Source organism: Poecilia reticulata, chromosome 20, assembly GCF_904066995.2.
Source record: "Poecilia reticulata chromosome 20, P_reticulata-male-v2, whole genome shotgun sequence".
In the NCBI taxonomy this organism is placed as follows: Eukaryota; Metazoa; Chordata; class Actinopteri; order Cyprinodontiformes; family Poeciliidae; genus Poecilia; species Poecilia reticulata.
In genome coordinates this window covers 16,352,875-16,379,080 of record NC_088849.1, presented here as the reverse complement: position 1 = coordinate 16,379,080, position 26,206 = coordinate 16,352,875, and the positions used below count along the sequence as shown (strand labels likewise).

Sequence of the window (26,206 nt, the reverse complement as noted above, 5' to 3'; positions counted from 1 at the left end):
CTTATGATTTTAATTCCACATCCTGACCTGGAAGGGGATTCCTCAAAACATTGCAAACAACAAAGATGACACTGCAGACTGTAAAAGTGGAATAATGTGTCACTTACCTGATTCCTCGTGTAACAAAAAAAAAGCATCAATTAATGTTAAAATTTTACTGCATTATTATCATTTTGTCCATGCAAATATGCTACTGAATGTAGTAGCGAGGCCTTTTCTAATCCTGCCTGTACGATCCAGGAATTTAGAAACTACTTTGTAAAATATTTCAGGAAGATTCATAATATTTACTATGTTCTTCCTGGAATTTCCATGGAATTTTTACCAGGCACTTTCCTGGAGCCTTCATGAAAGTTTTAGGAAGGTTCCACCAAAGTATCTGGTAGGTTTGATGGAAGTAGTTGGTGGGTGACTTCCATGAAAGTTCCATAAATGTTTTAAGGTTCATAAAATGTCTGATAGTACCAAGAAAAATCAATGAATGTTTCATGAAAGCAATTCAATAATTTTGGAAAAAAAACTTCACACTTCAGGAAAGTACAGGCTGTAGTTGTAAATTATGTCGGAATTTTAGAGAGAAATGTGTCCAGTGACAGTTTGCTAACTTCAGCTAATGAACAGAAAAGAGTTTTTAATTCTTTTGGCCATGCGTTGCAGTGCTTGCTCGCTAACTTCTCTCAATCTTCTCAGATTAAGAATTATGTTTTTGCATGGATTATTAGTTCTGATGTTTCCTAGCTGGAAAAAAACGAACCTTCTGTAAAATAATGCAACCACTTCCATTTTTTAAATTATTATTCTTTTAATATAAATAAAGCTTGAAACATAATTTGACATAAAAACCTCCAGAAAAACAGGATCAGCATCCCAGGTTCCACTCATTTACACCAATCAAAACTTTGATGTAAGCACTTGAAGGCAGAAAGTATCAAACAGTAAATGCCTGAGAATAAATTAAAAAAAAAAAATCACACTTGCTCCTCCCTAATGAAAAAATAAAACCCGCATTCCACAATGCCAAAAATAAAAATCCTGGCCTTCTTCTTACAAGTTAGCGTTTTTTTGGGTTTTTTTTGCAACAGTTCAACTAAGGCTTCATTTAGTGAAATCTTAAAACAAAGTTAAGTACATTTATGATGTTTTACAGTCTCTGTAATTCTTAACAGTCGACACAATCGTTTTTTAATGTGCAATGCAGCATGCAACAGTGGCACTGGTAGAAATAAAAGGCTTTTCAACTTAAAAACAGGTCCAGTGATAAGAGTTTAAAATAAAAATAAAAAATAAAAAAAAGTAGCATTTTTCCATCACCATGTGCTCTTAATCCTCTTTCTGCACCGTTCTCTTTGCTATTGCAGCTATTTAACTGCCTGATGCATCAGGCTCAGTCATCTCCTGCTCTAAGCGATGGCCTGAGCTGAAAGCCTCCGGGTCAGGATTCTGCCTCTCTGGGATGATCCCCTCGCTCTCTGTGGTGTCGTTGAGGGCAGCAGCATCCTCTGCATCCTCTCTGGGACTGCCGCTAAGATTTGCAACACTCTCTTGCAGTGCTTGATGAGTGCCTTCTTCTTCTTCCTCCCTCTCTTGAGATAAAAGCTTTTGGTCAAACATGGAGTCATCTAGAAAGGATAATAATCATGTATGTAGTCACACTGTCGAAAAAGTTTAGTACATCAACTAAAACGTCAATTTTCATCCGTCTGTTGTTGAGAAAGACTAAGCATAAGTATTAATATCGGGAATCCTTACACTTAATGTAAATGTTACGTTTATTTTCTGTGCAAAAATAGAAAATAATGCACCTATATCGAAGGATTTAATGATTTGAGTGCTGGAAGCTGCTTAAACTGAGTTTTTTCAACCAAGACTGCATAATAAACATGTAATTGTTCCATCTAGTGGCACAATGTAATTGCAAGTGAAATGCTTACCAAAGCTACATTGGTCATGCGCGTCATCTCCATAATTAGCAACCACTGAGCTGTGGCCTTCGTCGTTGGTGGAAACGGCTTCGGATAAATCTGAGATTATGGCTCCAGGAGCGATGGATTCATCTGAGAGCAGCGCAATGCAAAAGCAAATTATTTGGTGTGAAAGTACAGAAAACTCACAGCAGTTTAACTCAAAGCAGAAATGCAATATAGTCACTTTTGCAGTGGATATGTAGAAAGTGGATATGTAGATATGCAATATTGACACATATCAGCTATCGGCCACAACAGCAGTCGAATATCAATATTGGCCCAGACTGTCCTAGGCTATCAGTTTATCTCTGGGAAAAATGTAACAGATTTGAATACTTTTTCTAGGGAAGGTAGCTACCAATGTCTGCAGACTCCTGCGGAAGTGAGATTTTTCTCAAATCGAGCATAACTCCTTCAGTTTCAGGTAAATCTGCTTCATTAGTTGGGCTATTTTCACTCAATAGAGGCACCTGAGGGGACAGAAACGCAGACATGAAAAGTCACATCAAACGGAAGACGAAACTATAACAGGTAAGAACAACCTGTACCTCACTCTGACCAGACGAAGTCTCCACTTCTCTGCTGCTTGTATCTGTTGGTTGAGGAACATTTTTGTTCTGGACATTTGGGTGAACTGGGTGAGACGGGATTCTGTGCAGATAGCCGTAGCCAATCCCACAGCCCAGGCTGAAATACATTTTAAAAAATGGAAATGTGCTTGCACACATACATAAGAAAGCCCAGCCAAAATATATTCACATCTATTAAAAAAATTATATTTAGGCTGCATTTTACATTAACAAAACTATTTATCCTTACTGTAAGAGATAAGAACTAGGAGCAAATAGCAATGAAATCCTTTTTTTTTCTCCTTGGGCTGAGAAAGATTTCTCGGTGCCTCTCTGGTCTGTAATGTAATTCATTTTTAACTGATAAAATTTAGATTTAAATTTAGATCTTGACTCCACCAAAGCTGCTCAAAAACGTTTACCATCAATGTTGCTGCTTCAATAAATATGCATGTCAATGAGGCTTGTTTTTGTTTCAGTGGAATAATAAAATATGAAACTGACATACAGAAGAGTTCTATTGGTCAGCAAACATCCTTAATTGATACAAATCTGGTTAATTTATTATGTCAATCAAAAAGCTGATCACCAACCTTCCCTCTCCTCCCCAGGCTCCATTAGGGGTCACTACAATCTCCCTGCACTGTTCGGTCTGCGTGTTATAAACTAACAGCTTCAAAGGCTTCCCCTCGTTGGCTTCAATTAAGGAGAAGAAATCTTCAGACTGTAAAGGTACATAAAAAACAATTGTGCAACTTGAGTAGTTTTTTCTTCTTTTTTTTTATTTTTAGCTTTTCTGATGTTTTTAGAACAGAGAAAAACTTACATCTTGCAACACTTGGTCAGCCCCGACAATAAAGTCGTCATGTGCGATAAGGCCAGCGAGTGCTGCAGGGGAATTCTCCTCCACGTCCTGAGAAGGAAAAAAAGAGAGTCAACGGATCAAACCATTTTAAAACAAAATGTTTTTGCCCTTGTGAAGTTCACGAGACGGCCAGAGTTGAAAAGATGAATCTCGAAAACAAGGAGTAGCCCCCGACTTACCAACACATGCCACACGTTCTCGTTGACTCCTTCAAAGCTGCAGAAGCGAACGCTGGCGCCCAGCAACCCCTGACCGCCCCACATGTTACTGGGTGTCACCTCCAGCTCCCTCACCCGCTGGGTTTTGGAGTTGTACACTTCAAGCCTGACTGCCTTCTCCACATTGGCCTTCAGCAGATCTCTCAGCAAGTCGCTCTCCTTATTCTGGGGGAAACAAAGGCACTACCTAAGTCAGTGCTAAAGGTCAAAAGTTACAGCTGTACAAAGAAAAACTGGACCCAATTTATATGTAAAACGAATGTTACACTCCTCAGTGAGTTATGAAGTTACTGGTGAGTTAACTTCATAACTTTTATATGACATGATGACTTCAAATGTCATATAAAAGTTATGTATATATATTCCATGTTATATTCTCAAAGAAAACCTTCTGGAAACTAAAATATTTAAGACTGAGTTGGGGGTTCCAGCCATTCGATAATACTAAAAACATTCAGAACTGCAGTGTAATTAGTTTAGCTTAGCTTTAAAGTTAGCTGTAAGGATGATGTTCACTGATGCTCTCAATCTGATTTCAATGACTTTCAACTATCTACAAAGAACAAGGCAAAAAATTTTAGTCTATTTATGTGCAAGACTGGTAGATGAAGCTACTCAAAATTATATAACACTGTGGTTTCACAACGAATTTACTCCAGGGGGCTGTATACAATTACCCACTTTTATTTCAAAACCATCTTCCTTCCACATCACACATTATGCAATACTTTCTCTGTCACATGTATTAAAATACACTGGAGTTTGTGGATGAACTGTATGGGTATTTGGATGGATACTTTAAGTCAGTTGGATAGTAAATAAAGTCTCATATTTTCCATTTTTATCCAGTACCAATATAATTCTATCATTGTCCAGGGTTTATAGAATGTCTCTGTTAATATAATATGACATTTACTCACAAGTCTGGTGTTCCCTATGGAGAGAATGAAGTCAAAGAAAGGCTCCAGACCAGCTTTCTGAGCAGGCGAGTCTTCTTGAACCTGAAAGATAAAACAACTCATTTGTCGTCCTCGTGTGTCTGTTTTAGGTATTGCATGTGTCAGAAAAAGGAAAGTCTTTGCTGAAAGTAACAAACACATAGCTGGCGTTTCTCGGGTGTTTGCCCCTTGGCTTACTTTATTATTTATGCCAGGTCATTTTTCGGAAGTTGTCACAGAAAACACTGAAATTATATCAAGGCTAAATAACAGGTTTGGATTGGTGCCAAATGCCACCTCATCATCATGACAGTGTTGGGCGGCGGGTGCCAACGGCAAACTTAAAAAAACACATCTTCAGCTTTTTTAAGATAGATATCGCATACATTTAAATCCAATTAAATATATTCAGAACGTTCTTAATGCTAAACTGAACTGTAAACCCATTAGCAACTAAATTTGCCGTAATGACATATGTAACCTTGCACTACACGTTACAACAACGTACTCCGTGAACATGATAGCCACTGTTACTTCCACCGTCCGACAGGAGGGAGCTCTGCGGCAGCCCCATTGTCTTCAGCGGTTACAGTTCGTGTTAACTGTCAATGAGGTAGAGTTGTGATAGAGACCATTATAGGAAGGCACATAGTACACCAGGATACAGCTAGCTAACACTAGCATGAGAGGCAGTTTAACAGCAGGTGCAACACAGAGTCAGGCATAGGTAAAAAAAGAAAGGATAGCAGATAAATCGAACCGGTCTGTGCTCGTCTGCAGTGTGTACAAAGACAGGGGGGACATCTGTACTTGATTAGCCGTGTCTTGAAAGGTTGCTAAGGAACGGACAACAGTAGTTTCATTCATTAAAATGGTTTCTGTGAAATTACAAGAAATGTAGACTGTGCATAAAAAGCTCTGTGTTACCTAAACTATGTTTTAAAATTACATGTGCATGTTTATTATTCTTCTCATAAAAAGTAAATAAATAAATAAATGTATTATTATTATTATTATTATTATTATTATTATTATTATTATTATTATTATTATTAATAATAATAATAATAATAATAATAATAATAATAAGTCAGGGGAACATCTGTACTTGAGTAGCCATTTGTATTTGTATGTATGTTGGGGTGTTAAATTTTGTTGACTTTACAATCTGGAGAACATTTTCTTTACTTTAGCTGCTGCTAAAGTAAACTCTTATCTTGTTGGACCTTGTTTTGTTTGACTCACCTGTCTCACAGAGGGTTTAGCAGAATTTCTTGTAATGTGACTGGATGACGTCATGTGACTTCATCTGGCCTTTTCCCAGCATATCAGAACATGATCAAAAGAATTAAGTTCTTGTATAAGTAATGTTACTTCTAAGTATAAAAATGCATGTATATGCATGAACATATGTTATTATTTGGAGCCAAATTTTATAACTGAACAACACAGACATAAAATGTCTTATTTTGTAAACCATTACAGTTACTGCATGTTGATTCCCTAGTTTGTGTGAGGAGCTCACCACCCTGCCTGCTGATTGGCCAGGTATCTCAATATGTGTAACTCAGACAAACCTTTTGAAGGTCTTCCCTTGTGAAACTGATATAAATACAGTACGTAAAGGCAAACTGCATTGAGTATTCAATACTCCAAAATGATTTGGCTGGTGGTTCTCCTGTCCTGCTTTGGTATGACAACATTCACTTTTGTTTTTAAACTGTGAACATTGACGTTGTCTCTATGTGCTGCATTTATGATCGTGTGTTTTCCAAAAGGGCTGATTTGTGCGAATGAACCTTTAAGCTATAAGGTAAACAACGGAAGGGTCATAGGAGGCAGTGATGCTAAACCAAACACCTGGAAGTGGCAGGTAGAGTAATGAAGCTAATGAAGCTTCTGCTGAAAAATTAAAATCAAATACCGCATACAGATGTTCCCTCTTTGGTTTCTCTCAGATTTCTCTGCAGCTTGATTCATACAATGAAGGATCCTTCAGCCACATCTGCGGAGGCTCCATTGTCGACAGTTTCTACATCATGACAGCAGCTCACTGCATCATAAGGTGGGAGTTTCTCGCATTGGACTTCTTTAGGTCTACCGTATCCACCTTGGTGCTTCATAAATAAGCACATTGTGTTTTTTTTTTTCTCTCTGTCTCCGTCAGCTCGGATGTCAGTCAGTACCGCGTGGTGGCTGGTGAGTACAGCCTGTTTGAATACGAAGGCAGTGAGCAGTTCACCTCTGTGGAAAAAATCATCATCCATCCTGACTGGAATGGCGATCTGGCCAACGGGTAAAGGAGCAGTTAGCAATATGTAATTTCTCAGTTTAACCTCAAACCCGAACAATTAAATGTGAGCTGTGCTGTAATAATGAAGAAAAAAAAGCAGCAGATAAGGCAGGTGAAGTGTTTGTTCAATGACACAATGACCAAGAGAGTCACAGTGGGGGGTTCAAACCAGCAACCCACTGGTTACAGGGCAAACTCCTGCCTCCTGTCATCCCAAATGGCATTTTGGCATAATGACATTTTTCCCCACACTTATTCATTTTTGTAACTTAATAAAACACTAGGCATGCGCAACATAAAATATAATTGAAATAATGTTAAATGTATTGGATACAAAACATTTTTAGGTCTTTTTCCATTCGAACATCCAACAGAAACTACAACTGCTGGAAAAACCTTCATTTGCAACATTTAATTTCACTCTGGGGTGAAGAACGTATTTTTGAAGTGAATCGAAATGAAATTGATCAAATTAAAATTAAAAAAGAAAAACAACAAACAATCCAACAAGATAAAACAGGAATTAATATATTTTATATTTGCTGTAGTTGCTGCTGATGTCAATTTCTTTCAATATATATGTATATATTTTTTATTGCTGCTGCATTGGTAAGGTTAGTCATTTTTTCTATTTCCCTCAGCAATGACATTGCTCTGTTGAAGCTGGTTAATCCTATCTATGACAACGGTTATGTGGAAATCACAAACCTTCCCTATCCGGACCAGACTCTGCCTCATGGCTTCACCTGTTACATCACAGGCTGGGGATTAATGGACTGTGAGTAAACAGATCGAATTATCATGTTGAAATTACAAATGCACAAACAGCCCATAAAAACAGAAAAAAATATATATGTTGAAAAAAAATATGTATTTTATGCTTACTAACTCAGATAATGGAAGCGTCCCTGACAAACTGCAGGTGGCTCCTTTGGATGCAGTGGAGCATGCAGTCTGCTCCCAGCCAGAGTGGTGGGGCAGCATTGCTCTTAAAACGATGGTGTGTGCTGGAGGCGATGGCGTCATATCTGGTTGCCAGGTTTGTAGACAAAGCAAAGACGTGGTTTGTCTGAAAATGTTTTGTAAATGATTTTCGTCATGAACTAATAGTTTTACTATATGGGGGAATGGCAAGATCATCAATAAAACTAAAAACTTTGTAAGGGCGAATGTCTAACATCTCCAATTAGGAGCACTTTGGTTCTCCTAATTGGAGGTGGAGCCCCACACTGTGGGTCGTGAAACATGATATGAGGCAACCCACGGCAAAAGCAAATTTTGTGGCACCCTAGGTGTCAGTGGCACCCTAGGTGTCAAACAGCAAATCAAAAGTTCAAACTGATGTTGGTATGACAGGAAATTGCACTTAGTTCACTTTTAATCTTTAATTAATCTTAAAAACTTTGCTATAAAATTGAATTGAATAGAGATTATTGTTATCCTAGTGGAACTGTTCCCACTGCTTTGACTTGGATTTTAGGTCAACAACCAGATCAAAAATAATATTCAAAACTAATTTCCATGATGTGATTAAATATAATATTGGTTGTAGGTCTCATGTTTAGCTGAGCATTATGCTTTTATTTCTATTTCTAAACAGCAATGCTCATGTAAGTCCACTATTTGTATTTGGGGCTAAAGGTTTCTGGAAATGTTTTTGTGGGGTTAGAAGCTATAACGTTTTGGAATCACCAATCTGTGCAGAGTTGTGCACTTTATGAACTAAAAGTGATGATAATTTCCCAGGGTGACTCTGGAGGTCCCCTGAACTGCTTAACCGATGGAGTCTGGAGAGTCCACGGTGTGGTCAGTTACGGCCCGGCCGGCATGTGCAACCAAAAGTTCAAACCAACCGTCTTCACCAGAGTTTCTTCCTTCCTTCACTGGATATATTCGGTAAACAACATGCATGAAGCCATCAAAACGAAATGATATTTACCCAAATTGATGAATGCCGTGTCTATTTGACTTCTTTGTTTTTTTGTTTTTTTTTCAGGTGATGGATCAAGCTTTGTAGATAGAAATGTGTGGACACCTAACATGCATGTGGCATTAGTAAAATAAAAATCGTCTTACGTCTCAGTCTTTTACTTCAAATTCTTGGAAAAGTCCAAAGTGTGTCATGTTTTCACCACACAGCACAACATTGTGTTGCTGCAAGAGATTTACGCTCCTTTTACAGTCTCAGAAATGAATTCCTCATTGAACTTATTGCATGTCCTGTTGCTGTTTTTGGCTCACAACCAGAATATTGTATAAATGTTCATTGGTCCAGGACCAACAAGGTTATTATGATCCTGATCTCCTGACCTCCCAAGCTGCAGCCTGAGATGATGGAAAATTCCAAAGGATGTTTTTAAACCAAAGATCACAGGAAACTGGCGATTTTCACTCAAACGGCTTGTAGGTGAAATGACTTTTCTTGAGTTGTCAGGATCAAGGAAAGCTAAAAGATTTGTGCAATTTTCGCCTTGGAACCAAGCGATCCTAATTGTGACCAAATGTGAGCTAAAAGCAGTCACATACTCCCCTCGCCTGGAATTTCTGGCCATATGTTTGCGGTATTCTGGGAGCATGACATCATATTGGGTGTTTTTCCCATTTTCTTCAGACATGGAGATCTTTAACAGCAGATTTTAGGGTATTGTGTGAAAAAAATATATTTTTTTAAGGAAGGTGAAATACACTCTGAAAATGTTTAAAATGGCTTGTGCACAAAATGGCTTCTTGACCTCATAAACTATCTGCATTATTAACTTTTATAGGTCAGGTTGACGTCCGCAGTGAAACATGACATTTTACATCTGTTACATATTAACTTGGTGCATATGTTTTTTGCTTGCGGCCCCCTCGGGTATGTCGTTTTCAGCCTGGACATCTAGAGACGAAACATTTTGCCCATCCTTTTTTGAAAAATAGCTCGGCCTCAGTCTCATTAGGTGTTTGTTAATGTCAGGTTAAAATTATTTTTTTTACCACAACTTTTCTCTTCTTGTTAACCTCGACCGTTCAGATGAAGCTCTGGTTGTATGTTTGGGATTCCTCCCGAGCCACAAGTCTTTTGCGGCCTCTAAGAGGTTTTCTTTTGTTCTTATTTATACTGAGATTAATTTATTTAGGGGTATTAAAGTAATGGGGACTTTTTATAAATACACACTTTTTTGCCAACATGTATCCTCTCCTCACTTCTATTATGCACCATCTTGTTTGTCTGTCTCAAATAATCAGAAAACACTTGTTGCAAAGTGAAAATATAAATAAAGTTAAAGAAGATAAAATTAATGTATCCAACACACGACAAATCACACAAACAGCTAGGCATTTACAAAAGAATGTTTTTTATTATCATTTGGAGGGACAAGCTGTCAAAATGGCTTAGATGAAAGAAAATGATTTTGAACAGCAGATTAATGTGTGAATATGTAAAAAATAAAGCAGCTTTGTTTGCTCTGCAGGACCTTTTCAAGCAGAAATATGCACAACACAAAAAGGCAAAGAAAAAGTAAGACACATTCTTTTGAAATAATAAACTGTACTGTAATATTACACTGATAAACACTCACTGATGTCATTTCTTCATGAGATTTAATTTTAATTTTTTTTTTTTTTTTTTTTACAAAAGAAATTATGTTTGCTGGCAAAGAATGGTGCCAATCTTTATGGCATACGAACATATACAGGATGAAATTATTAAAAGAAAAAAAAAAGGCAAAAAGCGAATAATACATTTCCAATGTGCATTCTGCACTTAAAAAAAAATACAATTATTCAGAAGAAGTTTTAACAAATAGGACCTGCATGCATAATTTCTAAAGGGTCCAGAAAAGGCTGTTGAAACAGCCGTGGAAAGGGTGAGGATATGTACATCAGCTCTCTAGTGTCCCTCAGCTCAAAAAAAAAAAAAAAAAAAAAAGTCTTGTTTGATACTCAATGAGGCAACTCTTCAAATTTCAGGGTTCAGGATTAAAAACTGTATAATATATGCAGTTTTTAATCCACTAAAATACAAAAAAAAAAAAAAAGAAAAAAACCTTCGCATTTGTGTAATTTCTAACATTTTAACCCAAGTCATAGACTTCCAGAAATACTCAGAGTACAATCAAATAGATTTTTTTTTTTTTTTTGCAATTTACGTTTTAGTGGCTTTTCTCTAAGATATCCAACCATTCGGCTGCCTATTAAAAATACTTCAGAATGCACTAACCTTCATAAGCATACATTTTCTCTATAATTCATATATTACAAAGGTAGTCTCAGATTGAAAATTCTTAATTTTGCTTTCTTAATAAAATATTCAATTTGTCAGTGATTAGAATTCTTTCATCCTACATATATTAGAAAATATTAGTGTAATTTTTCTACGGTTATATTATAGGCAGCAATACAAATAGAACCATAATTTTCTTTATTTGTTTCAGTGATTAGGGAGATTCCACAGTTTTCAGTCCCAAAAGCTTAAACGGAAGCACTGTGCGCACACCACTGGTCAGCATGGCTCCCCCTGATAAACAGGCACATCCAGTAAACTTCACGACGGCCCACGTTATTGCCAAAATGTCTTTAAATTAAATAACTCATGAAATAAAAGACAGAATAACTTAAAACAAAGTGTTAAGAGAATAGATATTAAATACTTTCGGATGGACTTGTGGTACCATCAGTGGCGGTTCTCGAATGAATGACGTTGTGTGCAAGCTCTTCTTTCTGCCAACCGATCAAAAATACACAAATCCAGCCGAGGTTGGATCAAATGCATTGCAGTTCTTCATAAAGCACGTAAACTAGTCACCCTATAGACAGCAGGAAGAAGGGGACACTCTCCCACGACTGCGCACGCATGAAAGCAATAGAAATCTTGTTCAGGTCAGAAATGTATTATTTTTTAGTTTCTCGAGTGCACCCCTTTGTAATGTCGCCCTGGGCAATTGCCTATATGAAACATCAAAAACCGCCACTGGGTTCCGTTTCCCATAGCAATACCTTAATGTGATATTGAAAAGAAAAAAAAAAAAAAAGGAGGAAGATTGCACTTTAAGGTAAACAAACCACAGTGCTTTGTGAATGAAGGCTTCATCTGAAATAAATAAAACCATAAAGGAAATAATTTAAAACAAAATAAAATACAGATAACAGCTTCTTTTTTTTCTTTTTTTTTTAAGAATATGAGCAACAATCCCAGCCCATAAATAAGAAACTCCATAATTTAGCATCAAACTGTTGAATCCACCCCAAATAACCAAAACAATGCCTACGCATACATAGTTATTTTCACAGATAAAGTGCGGATCGAGGAGCTCTGAGAGGGATTTTTTTTTCTTGTACCTTAAAAAGACCTTTTTGGGATGAAGACCTCAGCTTTTCTTCGCTCAAGTCATCTCCAGAAAGGAGGTGGGAGGGTTGGGGGCGGGTGGGATGCAAACAGAACTACTGTACATCTCAATCTGACTTGGGTTTCGTATGAAGGCAATCACAGCAATGGTCACCACACATTGCCTCCAAAAGCTAGAAAGCTAGAAAAAAATTTGAATTCCCTGAGGTGAACATTCAGCTGTGTTGAGATTAACGCCCAACCTGGAAACAGTTTTAAGGGTGATTCCTGCTCAGCGAGAGCGGTTGGTGGTCTTGGTTTGGTTAAAAGAGCTTTCTTAGGATTCTCTGGTTTCTATTGGCCTGGTCAAATTGATCTCTGTCCACTTTTAACCCCTAGCTGCCATCTCACACAGCAATCATCCCAAACTGCTTTGCTAACATTTTGAAGGCAAGTCTGGAATCTGAATATTTAATAGGCAAAAAAAAAAGAAGAGGGAAATCACAGCTTCCTCATAACACATTGACATCGTATGTGCATTTTTCAGTCCTCTTCTTAACTCCCACCCCTCACCCCCGACCCCTCTCTCTTGTGGGTTTTTCCTTTCTTACATAGTTCACATATTTTGTCAAACTTTCACAGACTCCATCACAGACAGTTTCATGGCTTCCTCCATCAGCTGATTGTCCGTAAACGTAGCAGGGGGCTCCGGGACGGATTCTGAGAGGCCGATCAGAGATTCCAGCAGGCAGGTCCCCGTGTCGCTCGCTGCAGGAAAACCGGGGTAGCTAGGCAGCTGAAACTGGAAATAGTTGTCCATGTGCTCGTACTCCTTCAGGGAATTGTAAAGCGAGCTGGGCCCCAAGCACGGGAAGCCGTCGAAGAACTCCAGGTCTGACTCCGAGGAGAGGCTCAGGTCCATGTCGTAGCTCGCCGAGCGATCAATGCTGGGAGAAGGCGTGTGCGGCACGCTGCAGCTATGGAAAATGCCGTTTCCCTGGTTGGCGTTTTCGTCCAAGAGTTCTGAAAAGGCCGTCGCTCGATTGTCCATGTGACTGTCTGTGGATTCCAGCAGGGCAGCGTCTATGTTGTCATTTTCATCAGCAAAGTCAACAATGCTAAAGCTGCTGAACGCCTCTGTTGTTGGCTGTTGCTTCTGCTGATTTGGGCAACACGTGTTTTTACTGTCATTATCCTCGCTATTCGTATCATTGAAACTCAATATCCGGCTCAGGCCTTTCTCGTCCACCTCCAGCTGGCTGTGATGCTTGCACTGGTTCTCGCCTGCCTCAGAGTCCTCACTCTGACCAGATGAGTCCGATGAGTCCGTCATGTCACTGCTGCAGCTGTTCTCTCCGCCTGCCATCAGCTCTGAGCTGAAAGGGAAGGAGGGCACCGCTGGTAGCTGGGTGTTTGCGTCTGTAGTGTTTTCCTCCTCCTCCTCCTCTGCGCTGGACTGCTCCTCCAGCCTCTTCTCCAGCTCCAGCTTCATTATAGTGTGGATGTAATGCGTCTGTACGCGGTTAGAGTTGAACTCAATTCGGCCCTCTGTGTTGCCGCAGCCGTCTTTGGTGCAGCCACATGGGAAAGAAGAGTGATCCATCTACAAGGAGCAGAAAGAAGCTGTGAAATATTCGCAACAAAAACTTTCGTTTGAATTCCCTTTGGTCGCAGTTACCGGCAGGAAATTTTAGGTGACCATTTTATTCTTTTGTTTCGGTTCTTACCTGACACTTGATGCCCGCCAGGCTGCAGCTGCACGTTTCAGGCTCGCAGAAGCCCTGGCAATCGCAACCGCAGTTCTCCCTGGAGAGCCTCAGCTCGTGCAGCTGTCTCTTCTCTTCCTTGTCGATCTTCTTCACACCAGCTGCTTTGAGCAGTGCATAGCGCTTCTTAGATGGGAATGGCTGGAGGAAAGAGCCCTCGTCCAGGTTGGCACTGCTGATGTCTATGTCTTGCTCTGGGACGTCGTCTACCGTAAGCCGATCTGCCTCCTCGTTTTCTTGGGTTCCGTTTTTTGTCAGCTGTACCAGACAAAAAGGAATCATGTGTATTTGCTGCCACAGACAGGAGGCTGAGCGCCCAGTTAGTTGATTTTTAGCTGGAGGCATTTCTCACCTTCATTTTCATAGCTTCCAGCTTCTCTTCCCTAAGCCTATTGAGGAACTTTTCCCTGCGCAGGAGCCGTTGTTCCGCGGCAAATTCTGCAAGAGTGTATGAACGCCGCACGCTGTGGCGCTGCATCATGCCAAGGGTGCAACCTCCTCGACTGGGAACGCTGGTGAAGCCCTGGCACCGTGGGAAGAAGAACACAGTCACCTGGTCGAATGTGACGTTGCCCCGGCGTGCCCTTTTGGATTTCTTCAGAATGGATGTTGCTATGGAAGGACAAAAAGAAGAAGATTAGAACACATGAAGGGTGATCCTGCATCATTTTTCCAGCACTAGATGGCGTACTGCTCCACATCTTTGTGCCAATTCTTCCGGACGAATTGTAAAAGGACACCTCTGTGATTCATTGACCTGGCCTTATCATGTACCCAATTAAATGATACGGCCAAGAGCAATCTGACATGCGTACATCCTGTAAAGTGAAACCCAAACTGCTGGGAATCCATCCAGCTTTACACTAGCGTGCGACCAAAGGACGCCCAGCTCAGGAATTTCCCCTTTTGTTAGTGGTGAACGCGGTGGAGGAAGCACCAGGGATCAGTACATGATCAGTAAAATCCCTGGGGCTTCCAGGTGGGATGGAAACCTTCACACCGAATCGTGATCCGCACATTTAAAGGTCATTAATGAGCTACATCTAGAAATAAACCACAGTGAGGGGGGGCGGGGGGGCATGAGTGCAGAGCTGAACTTTAGTGTAAATTCTTCTTACTCCATCAAGGAATTTTCAGCTTTTAAGTTTCCTTTTAAGACAAGCAACCTTTCCCACCGCTTAAGCTCCAGCAGCCATTTTTAATAAGAGTAGCCTATGTGTTTAAAGAAAAGTCTGGTAATCCCCTGCCCATCTGGTCCCCATTACCTTTGTTTTATGGAAGGGAACTCCATACAGAGTCCCTGTACAAAAACAAAGAAATGCACAAAAACCAGTAGCTTTTCTGTGACTTTTCTATGACAGTTAAAGTGGAAAGTTTGGATATTTTTTTAAGGGACGTTCTTAAAACATATCAATCCATTGTAGTTTCCCCTGCATCTAGTAGAAAGTTGCTGTACCAAAGTGAGTTTGTAGAAAAGTGGAAGGTAATGCCAACAGCTAGTTGGGTTGGTTAGGTTGCACAGTTGTGGATTACCGATGGAAAGTTTTGCACTTTAAGACTACATGTTGGCCTTTTACCATCAGGGGATTTTACTCCCACTGTAGACATTAATTCTGTCTACATTGGGTGATGGACATATTACTGACGACTTCAAAGCACGTTAAATTATCCCAATAATGTGGAAAGCTTACGTGAAAAGTGTCCTTTTGCCTCAGTATGGACAACCAATAAACACAACAGCCTCCCTGATTTGTCTGATCTGCTGCCAGGGGTAATACAGATCAACTCGAGTGCCAGGTCCAGCTTCATATCCATCCAAACCACAAGAGACAAGCAGCACCCACTCTGTAGCTTCCAGATTAACTATCTTTGCACAGTGTTCTCTAGCAAACAACTCTCTGTCCAACACAAACACCAAAATCATAATAGTCCACTCAATCAGATCTTCTAAGTAGGCTTGCATGTCTGCTTCCTCCACCGCCCCCACACCTTTTTTTCTATCCCTTCACCCAGTTTCTTCCAGCACCTGTGTTGGGTGCACGCCCAGGTTTCAGACAAGGCGCTGTGTGTTCCCAGCCTTGGCAACCTGCCACGCTTCTCTTCCTGGCTTCCTGCCCCACCATCCTGGAAACCTTGCAACCTTCTCCCCAATACACAACACAATCCCCTCTCCAAACTCACCACCAGTCCCCCCTAAAGACTCAGCCGGGTCCAGACAGACGTAAACACCCTGAAGCTGCTCGACCTAAATCTCTGAAAGGAAAAGTGAAGCAATGGGCCTATCTTGCAAGGTTCTGGGGAGGAAGGTGGAAATAAAACCGAGGTGAACCGCCCCCGTGCTTAATGTGATTAACCATTTTGCAGCTTTAGGGCATAAAAATCATCAGAGGTGTTCATTGTGAAAGTCTGGACCCATTTCTGCAAACTGTTTCATCGGATGCCAGTGGCATGAATTGCTAAAGCCGTCTTGTATAATGTTTGGGTTGCAATCAGAGTTTAAACGGATGCTGAAGACAAGCTGAGAGAGTGCTTGAGAGGGAACACTCACTGTTGAAATTTGTTGCTGGGGAGCACGGGTTGCTGGGATTGGAATCCAGGGTGTCCGAGTAACAGCTCTCCCCCTCCGAGTCCCAGCCCGAGCAGGCGGAGGAGAGGGAAGAGGGCGAGGGAGACGAGTAGCATGGGTCCTCGTCCACCTCCTCAAACTTCCTCTTCAGAAGCCCAGTCATGGCGTCTTAGTGTGAAGAATCTGCGTGAATAGGCAGAAAGACAAGGGTTATTAGCACATTATCCACACCGCTTAATAAAAAGCAACACGGGTTTCATCTTAAGAACAGGACGTACTGCAAGTATCCACTATGGTTTTGTGTGTGCACACAAGACTTTTGCACAGCCAGAGCAGCGAAACTGAGTTCTGTGTACTGCCATCTGAGAGTGTCCAGGGATCCACGTCTCATGCTGCAAATAATGGGAGTTAGCCACGGCGCAGGAAGCAATCAATCAGTCCTTATTTGCCTAAGTCAACAATTACTGGACCCTTCACCCTCTTACAAATCCCATCAGCTCAGCATTGATTATACAGACAGACCACACAAAGGTGACCCAATCGTCTAACCACCGATATTCTCTTCAAGCAGGTCAAGGCTAAGAGGAATTTGCCACTTGTCTTGTTTGCCTTCATGTTGAATTTCTGCATGTAAAATGATGCATGGAGGAATTTTGTTTTTTTTTCTTCAGATTGTTGGTATGCAACTCGTGCGTTTCTTCACAGCTCCCACGAGAGAGTCTGCTGGCTCAGCGATAAGAACAATAAATCCTTTAAAAATAAAAAGGGAGGAGAAAAAAAAGGGAGAAGAAAGAAGGCCATTTATCCACTAATCTTCCATAATATTGCGTCACACTGGTCGAACCTGGTTGATGCATTTAATTCTGAACTTGAACCGGCTAATAAGTATCTCAGAACACGAGAAGTTGTAGGAAAACATCAAAGCACCCTAAAAATTTGCATTATTTGCCAAGACGGCAGGGTACAACTTGTACATTTTATATTTACGCAACAAAAATATGTCCCCGGGGTTCTCTGCCAATTCTGAAAAGGCAGTGGTTTGATGCTGTACAGTACAGTTCATCATTTTCACAATCTGGGACTGAGTCTAAACTAGGAGGGGAGGAGAGAGGAAGGAAGAGGGGGGAGTGGGAAGACACCACTGGGCTCTGTTCCAGTGCGGACACTCCCAGCGACTATGTGGGACGGAGAAGGAGATCATTTCATCAAACTGTTTTCCCTACCATCACCCAAAAAAACTAATTACAGCACTCTGGTTGAGAGTGTGCTAAAGTACCGGGTCTCAGCTACAAGAGTGCCATGTAGAGGACAGCGAAGGGAGTGAAAGAGTAATTGAAGGGTCTCTACTTCTGTATCTGACTCAAACTGATACAGGAACATCATCAGAGACTCCCTCACACCCTGTCTGTCACCTTTATTTTTTTTTTTTTCGTCAGAAGGCAAACAGTAGCAAAACCTCAACAGCGCAAGACTGCTAAAACAGCTTTCTGCAACAAGCCGGTGCAATGCTGAACACCTGTTAATATTATACCATACTTCATATGACTACTGTCCTTTCATGTTGGCTTGACTGTTGTCACACTAATATGATCAGAAACATTATTTCTTTATGTTTATCAATTGTGTCCAATTTTCTGCCCGTGCAATCACTGCAGATCCTCTTCCAGCTGCTCCGACTTGAGCTAAACTTGTGGATGTGCCTCAATTTTTGGGGTTATTTTCAGCTCTGTTTGCTCAAATGTTTTCCCTGTAATACCTATAATTTAGCAACAAAAACTCAATTAAAAGGTAAGGTTGTGATAATTATAGAGAAGGGATCCTTTGCACTTGCAAGTGAGCTAAATTTAAGTCTTACCAGGCCAATCATTGTAGGCTCGGTGACACAAACGGCAGACCCGTCATGTCAACAAACTACCGTAAGTCGTTGTCGCTCTTTGAAGGTGCCAAAAAAAAAAAGAAAAGGTGAGACAGTCGGTTTACAGGAACTTCCACTCCACATGCCTGTCCTGTCTTGTATGAACACTGTACGAGAGTCAACGCTCCAAGAACAGAAGGGACATAAAAACAACTAAGCAGGTAGAGAAGAGTCTTTTTTTTCCGGCATGCTGCAGAGAAGAATATGCAAAATCAGTGGTCGGTGGTGACAAAGATAAAGATGCTAGAGTCAAGGGCAAAAGGCATAGACTTTTGTTGTTGAAAGGGGGGGGGATGCTATTATTGTCTTTGCTGTGGTTGTCCAAACTACACACATGACGAATGATTCACCTTGCAATAGGTCATGCCGGCTTGCAACAACTACAAAAACAAAGGCTTCCACCAAACAGTAGCTAGTGAGAACACAAGCCACTAATTTCCCCCTCTGCGAATGTGTTGGAGCACAAAATAATCTCCAAATGCCTCGTATCTAAAACGTAGGGGGGAGGGAGTGGTTTTGCCTTGAAACAATTTCCAAACACCTGGATGCAGCATCTGTTGCTTATGTGTTCACTTTATCAGACAACATGTGTGTTCCAAATGTTGCGCGGCATCAGCTCACCTCACATTTTACCATCAATCCCACCCCCCCAATTCTCAGAAAAAACAAAAAAAAAAGAAAAACAAAGCTGTGAGGCATCCTCCAGGGAGCACATAGCGCCAGCTAAGCAAAGTCTTTTTAATTAAAAGCTGCAGTGAGACAGAAGGGGGGGAGGTGAGGGAAAGAGGTGGGAGGATGAGGAAAAGGGGGGCAGTGGTGTCAGAACTGGGTCATTGTCTCTTGACTGCAGTCTACCTGACACATTGATTTGTTAATCCTGTTCAACGGGCAGAAACAATGGCGAGAGGTTAATCCCGGCAAGGGACGGCTTGTAGTCAATCTGGAGCTTCTCAGCCGCTGCAGCCACAGAGCGAGGCCAAGGGAGCACGGATGGAGCAGGAGACCAGGGGTAAAAGAAGAAGAAAAAAAAAACATCTATCTTGTAATGAGTCTTTTGCAAGAGGGTGGAGGGCGAGGAAGGAAAAAGACAAAGATACAAAAAAAAAAAAAAAAAAGAGGGGAATCGAGAAAAGGCAGCGCCTTTGAACGCCTGCCGCTCTAAATGGAGAATGGATATGATCGGACAGCTGAGCCAGAGAGAGGGAGCGCAGCATGTTTTCAGCGAGCACTAAATTATGCATTGCTGTCATTCCATCAAGCCACACGCGGGCAGACAGATAAAGGACGCATCCGCCGAGGTGCTCCCCCAGCCAAGTTGTCGCAGAGTTGGGGAGATAAATCTCCGGCGAGGAGTTTTGTCACCAGAAGTACTACACAGCTCAAGTCAGACGCAGAACTATGTCAGTGAGATGATATTATCTCGATACACGCGCAGCTGTGTGCTGTTCGTTTGACTTTAGAATCCCTTTACCTTATCTGGAAACATAAGTTATTGTCCCCCTAAAGGATTAGTAAATTATTTCAGCGGATGACATCTGGATGCAACCAAAAGGCTCCAATGATGAGCACAACGCACACCTATGCTTTTCGTTCAAGCAAGTTCCGTACAAATGTGAAAGTGGCACTTAATGACTTCAATTCTAGTTCAACTTTCAGAAAAGCTACTTCAAAATAAAAAAAAACAATTTAATCTTGGCATTTGTGGGTAAGAAAATCAGACTCAAATTAGCCACAACCTCAGTCCAAAGTACACTGAACTTTGTATTTACAGGAGATATTTCAATTCAGATGGATGGATAGATAGAGTCACTGAATAAAACCTGAAAATACAAATGTTTTCCACTCCCTTATGTTTTTTTCCCATATTTATGCAGACAGAAACCCCTGACTCAAATTCCAGACCTTTCCAGTATTTCTACTTGTCACAGGAACTCCAGAACTGGAAGCCTGTTGAATCTTATCCCCCCACCCCACACACACCCCCTTACCCTTCAGCCCAACAGGACAAGTCACAGTTGACTTTGCCCCTTGCACCGTCTGTCCAGCCCCCTTTGCAGCTGATAACAACATGGGTGGGAGCGACAAGTTGTGCTAATCTTGGCCCGCTGAGAGCATTTACATGGCACACTGACAGCCTCGCAGCGTCTGAACGACTGACTGAGTGCTCATAAAATGTGATAATGATGAGCCCGGGAGTCCTTCCTGTGTGTGGGGGGAGTTGTGTCTGGGCAGGTCAGCCCCCTCCTCCCACAGGGCTTCAGGGTACAACACCTCTCAGGTAACTGATCAGAGCTGTGGAAATGAAGGTGGCCCCTCGACTCCTGTTCCTGCCCAGCTGGGTAAATTCTGGCTTATTATTTAAAGCCCAAGCTGTCAGTCAGAAGTGCTCCACCTGCTGGAGCAAAGCAGGAAAAGCACATCTCCTGCTTTTTTTTTTCTGTTTTTTTTTTCTCCCTCTTCCTCCTCTTTGAGCCTGTTGTTCTCACTGAGGGCTCGCTGTGTGACTGTGCCACAGAAACATTCTGTTCCTCCGCTTCGCCCCGTGCGCACAGCGATTCCAAAAAGGAGAGGTGGTGGGAAGAAGGGGGAAGGATTGTACAAAACAAATAAATAATGTCATGTCTCCAATCCGCAGGAATTCCACTCTGGCAGCGCAGCTCCAGCTGTAACAGTGGGAGAAGAACACAGGCTCTATCTAACCCAGATGTGCCTTCTGCTGCTAAACGATGGAAAGTCCTGCTCACTGAGAAACATGAGCTTTTTGCTTTTCGAAAGCCACACCTGTCAGGTTGTGTGCTCACACACACATGCCCTCGAGTTTGGTTCAAATTTAAAAGGAATGGTCCAGTGGTGCACACAAAGTATGAAACCATGACTTAAAAGGCACAAGATAAACTTGTGTTAGTAAACATTATGGCTGGCCAGCAACTTTTTGCAGATTATGACATAGATGCTGAGGTATGTGAGCATTCAATTTAAAATTGATCTATTAAAAAAAAAACAGAGGCAGTGCCAATTAATGAGCACATAAACAAGCTAAATGTAAATGCATATGAATTAGGGCTTCAGATAATTGTAATCGGTAGTCTCTGTGCCGGATATAAACAGACATCCAGTGACCAGTTTCAGAAGTTTAACTGATAGAAATCTGTTTTCTGACGTTTTCCATTTGATTGGTTTCCTGTATGATTCACCTCTTGCAAACTGAATGAATAGTTCCACGGTTTGCTCACACTGAGCAGTTAAAAATGCTTTGCTGCAGTCATACAAAATAAATGTAAACCCCTTTGAAGGAGGAATTTGGTTAAAGCATGCAAATAAGGAGGGAAAAGAATGGGGGGTGGGGGGGAATGCTCAAAGAAAAACGTCACATCTAATGTGATGTTGAGGGATTTTACCAAATAGTCTGACTAGTAACTTTAAAATCTAGGCAAGGCTGTTAAGGAACACGCAGACTTGAGAACATTTCTATTGCTCTGGGTGTGTGTATGTGTGCAGGGAGGAAGGGAGGAGGAGGTTGTGGGTTCAGGGGTCATGCTCCAGTCTGGGACACTTGCCGTACGGAATGCTGGGAGAGGACAAAGCCAGATGGGAGCTCTCTCTGTCTCTCCGTCTCTCTCTCTCTCTCTCTCTCTCCACTGCTGCTGTGTTCAAGACTGTCAGCCGACTCCCCTCGCTCCCACCCCCATCCAGTCCTCTTCCCTCCTTCTCCTCTCTGTGCTCCCAGCACAAAAGCGTGGGGGCCCCAGCCTCGCCTGAACTCGGCTTTCTTCTGCCGCTTCTCTCTCCCAGCTGGCATGGAGTGATACCAAAAGTGTGCAAGAGCTTCCTGAGGTTGTGAAACAAACAGAGAGCGGTGCACAGGAAGCGGCCATCCAGATTGTCTGATGCGCCTGACAGCTGCAGGCACCGCAAGGTTAACCGAATACAAGATAACAAGATGGACACGAGGCAGTTAGACGGTGGCAGATTCAGAGATGCCATCAAGGGGATCCAGAGGAAGCAACAGTCACCTCTATAAATTTGTTGACCTCTTTCCACCTCTTCCAATGTTCATATCTTTTATGCAAGAAGGAAAAAAAAAAAGAAAGGCCGTTGATAAGGATTTTTTTTTTTCTTGAGAATTTCAAAAGACTCAGTCTGGATATGTTGCATTATTACAAGAATGGCTGTGAATTCCTAATGGGGCTAAAAAATTGATGATCCAGTGAGACCTAATTATGACTTTCACTACAATGCCAACTGATGCTCTTCAAAATCATAGATCTAGTGTTATATGTGTTAGATAATTGCTAGAATTGGTTTCAGTTTTTATTGGATCTTAACCTTTAAAAAAATAACAATGAGGAGAACCACAGCAATTAAAAGCTCATCGACACTAAACTTTGTGAAGCATGTTGTAAAACAACAAGAAATTAGCTTAGAGTATTAATTCTAGCTTCCGCTGTGACATATTAAACAAAAGAAATACCAGAAGTTCTGTCATGGCTTAGTTTTGGTCACCTTTCCCAGATTATTAGTGGCCCCCTTCTGGCCACTCTTTGTAAAAAAAAATCTTTGGCTGCACCCCTGGTGAGAGGTCAGGCAGCATTTAGAAATGAAACCCGTATGAAATAGAAATGGTTTGAAAAAGTGGGCCCATATGGATCTGATGTGTCGTGCTGCATGAACTAAGACATATAAGGTGGCCAACTGGTGTTGCCTGCAAGAGTTGTGTTAAATCAACCAGAGTGGGTCACATAGGAGAATCCTGGCACCACTGACTTGCCCGTCCAGTTTGAGTTAAAATCCATGTAGTCTACCGATACTGGCAAAATAATTTCCCTCAAAAACACAGAGCTTTTGTTTCACCACTGCAATATTATTTTTTGTTAATTTGTTTTCAATTATTTTATTGTTCTACAAGATGAGACAACAAGTTATTTAACACGTATGAGCATCAATATGAAAAGCATGTGTCAATCAGTGCTGGACAACAAGGACTAGAAGCCTTTCCTTTAGACAAAGGATCATTCAGACCAAGTCAAAAAAAAAAAGAAAAAATTATTCCAAAAATGATCCGGGTGAGGTCGCACTAGAGACGATTTAAACTATCTCTGATATACATATGGCTCAGATAGCATTCGGGAGAACAATAAACGACATATAAAAAAAGAACCGACAACAAAACGCGTCCAGCACGTGTAAGCTGATCATCTGCTAATCAACTCATACGTTCAGAAATGACTGCTTGTTGTCATGCAAAACTGTTAGTTCAAACAAGAAAGTGCTCAACGAACGCCCACCTGCCACAGAGCATTCACTTTAAAAGAAACAATATCCTAATCAAATTAATCAAGAATCAATGATCAAATCTACTCTGCACATGCGCAAACAGAGTCGCTCTCCCCTCCCTCTCTCTGACCCGATCATTCCTCATGATTAATGCTAATTCTAATGACAGCAGCCCTGTCAGCTGGGCGCTCACATGTAGTGCCTTCAGGAGTCGCTCTCGTTACAAGAGGCGCACCAGCACCACGGAGGTGAACAACTCCACACACACACATACACATACACACACACAAACTCAATACGCAGAGACTCAATACACAAAGCCGACCTCATCAACAGTTCATATAAATGAAGCCACGAGCACAAAAATACGCTATATAGTTGCGTTCTACCACTAAATGAGAGCTGTGGAGTTTATATGACCCAGAATAAGAGCATAAAGGAAGCAAATGAATGAATCCGATTGGCTGGAATCGCGACTCGGTGAACTTATTTTTAAAATCTTTGCCGCTACCTTTGTTAATTTTTAATATATATATTTTTTGCGTCAATAAAAAATATGTTGCTAGATTAAAACTCACTTTAACAGATTTAAGTGTCCAAGCGCGTCACAGCAATAAATCGACAACTTGAGCGACAGTCGTTCTTTTAAGAAATGCAGCAAAGACAATAAAAGCCCTTAAAATCAACCAGTCACAGCGGTTCCCTTACGCAAACCATGTGGAAATACTTGAAACCGATCAAACAACTAAAAACATTCAAACAGAATAAGCGGATAAATTAACGCCGCTCAGTAGAGCGATACTCACCAATTTAAGTATCCGATCACCATTGGGAATCAAAAGAAGGACTGGATAATCAATCGATGGGAGAGTAATCCGAATAAGCACAAGAAATAAAATATGTGAATTTAAAAAAAAAAAAAAAAAGGAGGAGGAGGAGGAGGAAAAAAAAAACAAAAAACCAGTGCGCGAATCCCCGCATATATAGAATTGTGTGTATGTATAGACAGCTCTCGCTGCTATTGTCTCCTGGGCTCCGCACCAGCCGAAGCGCTTCCCTTGTCTGAAGCAGACTGCCGAGAAGCGCAGCCTTTTTCGTCAGTGGAAAACTCCCTCCTGGCGTCTGGTCTGACGCAGGCGGTGACACAGGGAGACTGCCCACGCTGCTTCCTGCCTGGCTGCCTGTCCTCCCGTGTTACTGTACCCCGATTACCTGCGTGAGAAAATAAAAGAGCCATATATATATTGCTTCATTTTGCTCCACACAAACCACACCAGAGGCTTGTGGTTGTTTTTTTTTTTTGTTGTTTGTTTTTTGTTGTGGGGGAGAGTAGGATATCTTAACAGGCAGGCAGCAGTGTGTGGCTGATTTGCTGTTAAGCATTGAGCACGAAGCCGTGACTCTAGCGGTGAGTTTGTACAATCATTTACAGATTGACAGCTAAACCTATCTTTAAAGACTGATGCGATTACTCAACAGAATAATATCAACTCCGTTGGATACGTGAGTTGCTAAATGATTATTGGTGTGGCCAATGGTTGCATTTCAGGGAAAACACTGACTAAGCTGTCTGAGAGTAATGAGTCACGTTCTTTATAGACAGAGCGCACATCGGATACTTTTTTTTATTTTTCAGAGGAAACGCAATCGTTTACTATAACAAGCAGGAATTACCTTAATGTGAACATTATAAGGGAAACAAGAGTGCTTTAACAAGAATTGAAATGGAAAAGAGAGTGAAGAAGTGTACACTGGAAGCAAGACATACGTTGTAGAAATACAAATTTGGATTTAGGCAATACGTGTTAAAATGCACAAAAGATTAAACGATTTAATCTTTTGAAATTACTTGTTTTAGGTCGTGAATTGGAAAGGTTTTCCGTCTGATTGTCAAAAGTTGATCAGTTTTACAATAGCCTCCATTGTTTCATTGCTAAATGTCATATGAAAGTATCAGAAAAAGCACGTGGAAAAGTATAACTTGAATTTAGAAGCAAGAAGGTTATTGTTTTATTTCCTTGAAAGTCGTATATATGGATATATGAGGTTTTCTTCTAACAGTTTCACTATGATTCTAGAGCTGAGGAGCATAAAAACTACATGTTGACAACATGGTTTTCTTCCGTTTATCTTCCCTACATCCCCAAACATAACTAAAAGAAAATATGAGTAAATCAGTTTTGACTTTTAATTGATCACTGTCAGGTGACTTTTAATTAGCTACCCCTGACTTTCTTTGCTCACTGGAGTATAAATGTAATGTGACACTGAAGTGTATTTCTCAAAGCCACTCTTTAAATCAAGCAAGACAAGAAAAGAAGATATCATTTTCCATAATATTTTTATACTTTTCTGTACACAACTCCCACAGGTGACGAAAAGGAAAACCATTAAAACTGTAAACACACTTTAATAAATAACCAATATGGTTAAATCTACATCATCCTTTGCTTTTTTTATTTTTTTATTTTTATCTTTGAGCATATTTCCTGTTGTCAGATTGGTTAAGTTATTATTTTTTTATTCCACA

General features: G+C 40.9%; 3 protein-coding genes across 4 annotated transcripts; 1 reads left to right on the top strand and 2 right to left on the bottom strand.

Annotated features, from left to right (window-relative positions):
- Window positions 1-777: 777 nt before the first annotated feature.
- Window positions 778-5,302, bottom strand: LOC103456555 (Golgi reassembly-stacking protein 1-like). The gene is made up of 9 exons (XM_008396182.3): window positions 5,063-5,302; window positions 4,537-4,617; window positions 3,578-3,781; window positions 3,360-3,446; window positions 3,127-3,257; window positions 2,513-2,651; window positions 2,323-2,434; window positions 1,932-2,054; window positions 778-1,619 (listed from the first exon to the last, which is right to left on the bottom strand). Exons 1-9 carry the CDS (start codon window positions 5,126-5,128, stop codon window positions 1,363-1,365), a joined length of 1,200 nt encoding a protein of 399 aa, XP_008394404.1. The 5' UTR covers window positions 5,129-5,302; the 3' UTR covers window positions 778-1,362.
- An 841-nt stretch (window positions 5,303-6,143) lies between these two features.
- Window positions 6,144-8,929, top strand: LOC103456554 (chymotrypsin-like elastase family member 2A). Its single transcript, XM_008396181.3, has 8 exons — window positions 6,144-6,245; window positions 6,333-6,427; window positions 6,513-6,619; window positions 6,722-6,850; window positions 7,489-7,625; window positions 7,741-7,886; window positions 8,594-8,743; window positions 8,844-8,929. Exons 1-8 carry the CDS (start codon window positions 6,212-6,214, stop codon window positions 8,862-8,864), a joined length of 819 nt encoding a protein of 272 aa, XP_008394403.1. The 5' UTR covers window positions 6,144-6,211; the 3' UTR covers window positions 8,865-8,929.
- Window positions 8,930-10,162: 1,233 nt separating this feature from the next.
- Window positions 10,163-24,873, bottom strand: csrnp1b (cysteine-serine-rich nuclear protein 1b). Of its 2 annotated transcripts, XM_081601500.1 has the most exons (6): window positions 24,483-24,873; window positions 16,766-16,879; window positions 16,470-16,670; window positions 14,274-14,533; window positions 13,883-14,179; window positions 10,163-13,758 (listed from the first exon to the last, which is right to left on the bottom strand). In XM_081601500.1, the coding sequence occupies exons 3-6, from the start codon at window positions 16,648-16,650 to the stop codon at window positions 12,784-12,786; spliced, it is 1,713 nt and encodes a 570-aa protein (XP_081457626.1). In that variant the 5' UTR covers window positions 16,651-16,670; window positions 16,766-16,879; window positions 24,483-24,873; the 3' UTR covers window positions 10,163-12,783. The 2 variants fall into 2 exon arrangements, with proteins under 2 accessions (XP_081457626.1, XP_008394405.1); XM_008396183.3 differs by lacking the exon at window positions 16,766-16,879 and having other exon boundaries at window positions 24,483-24,872.
- Window positions 24,874-26,206: the final 1,333 nt, after the last annotated feature.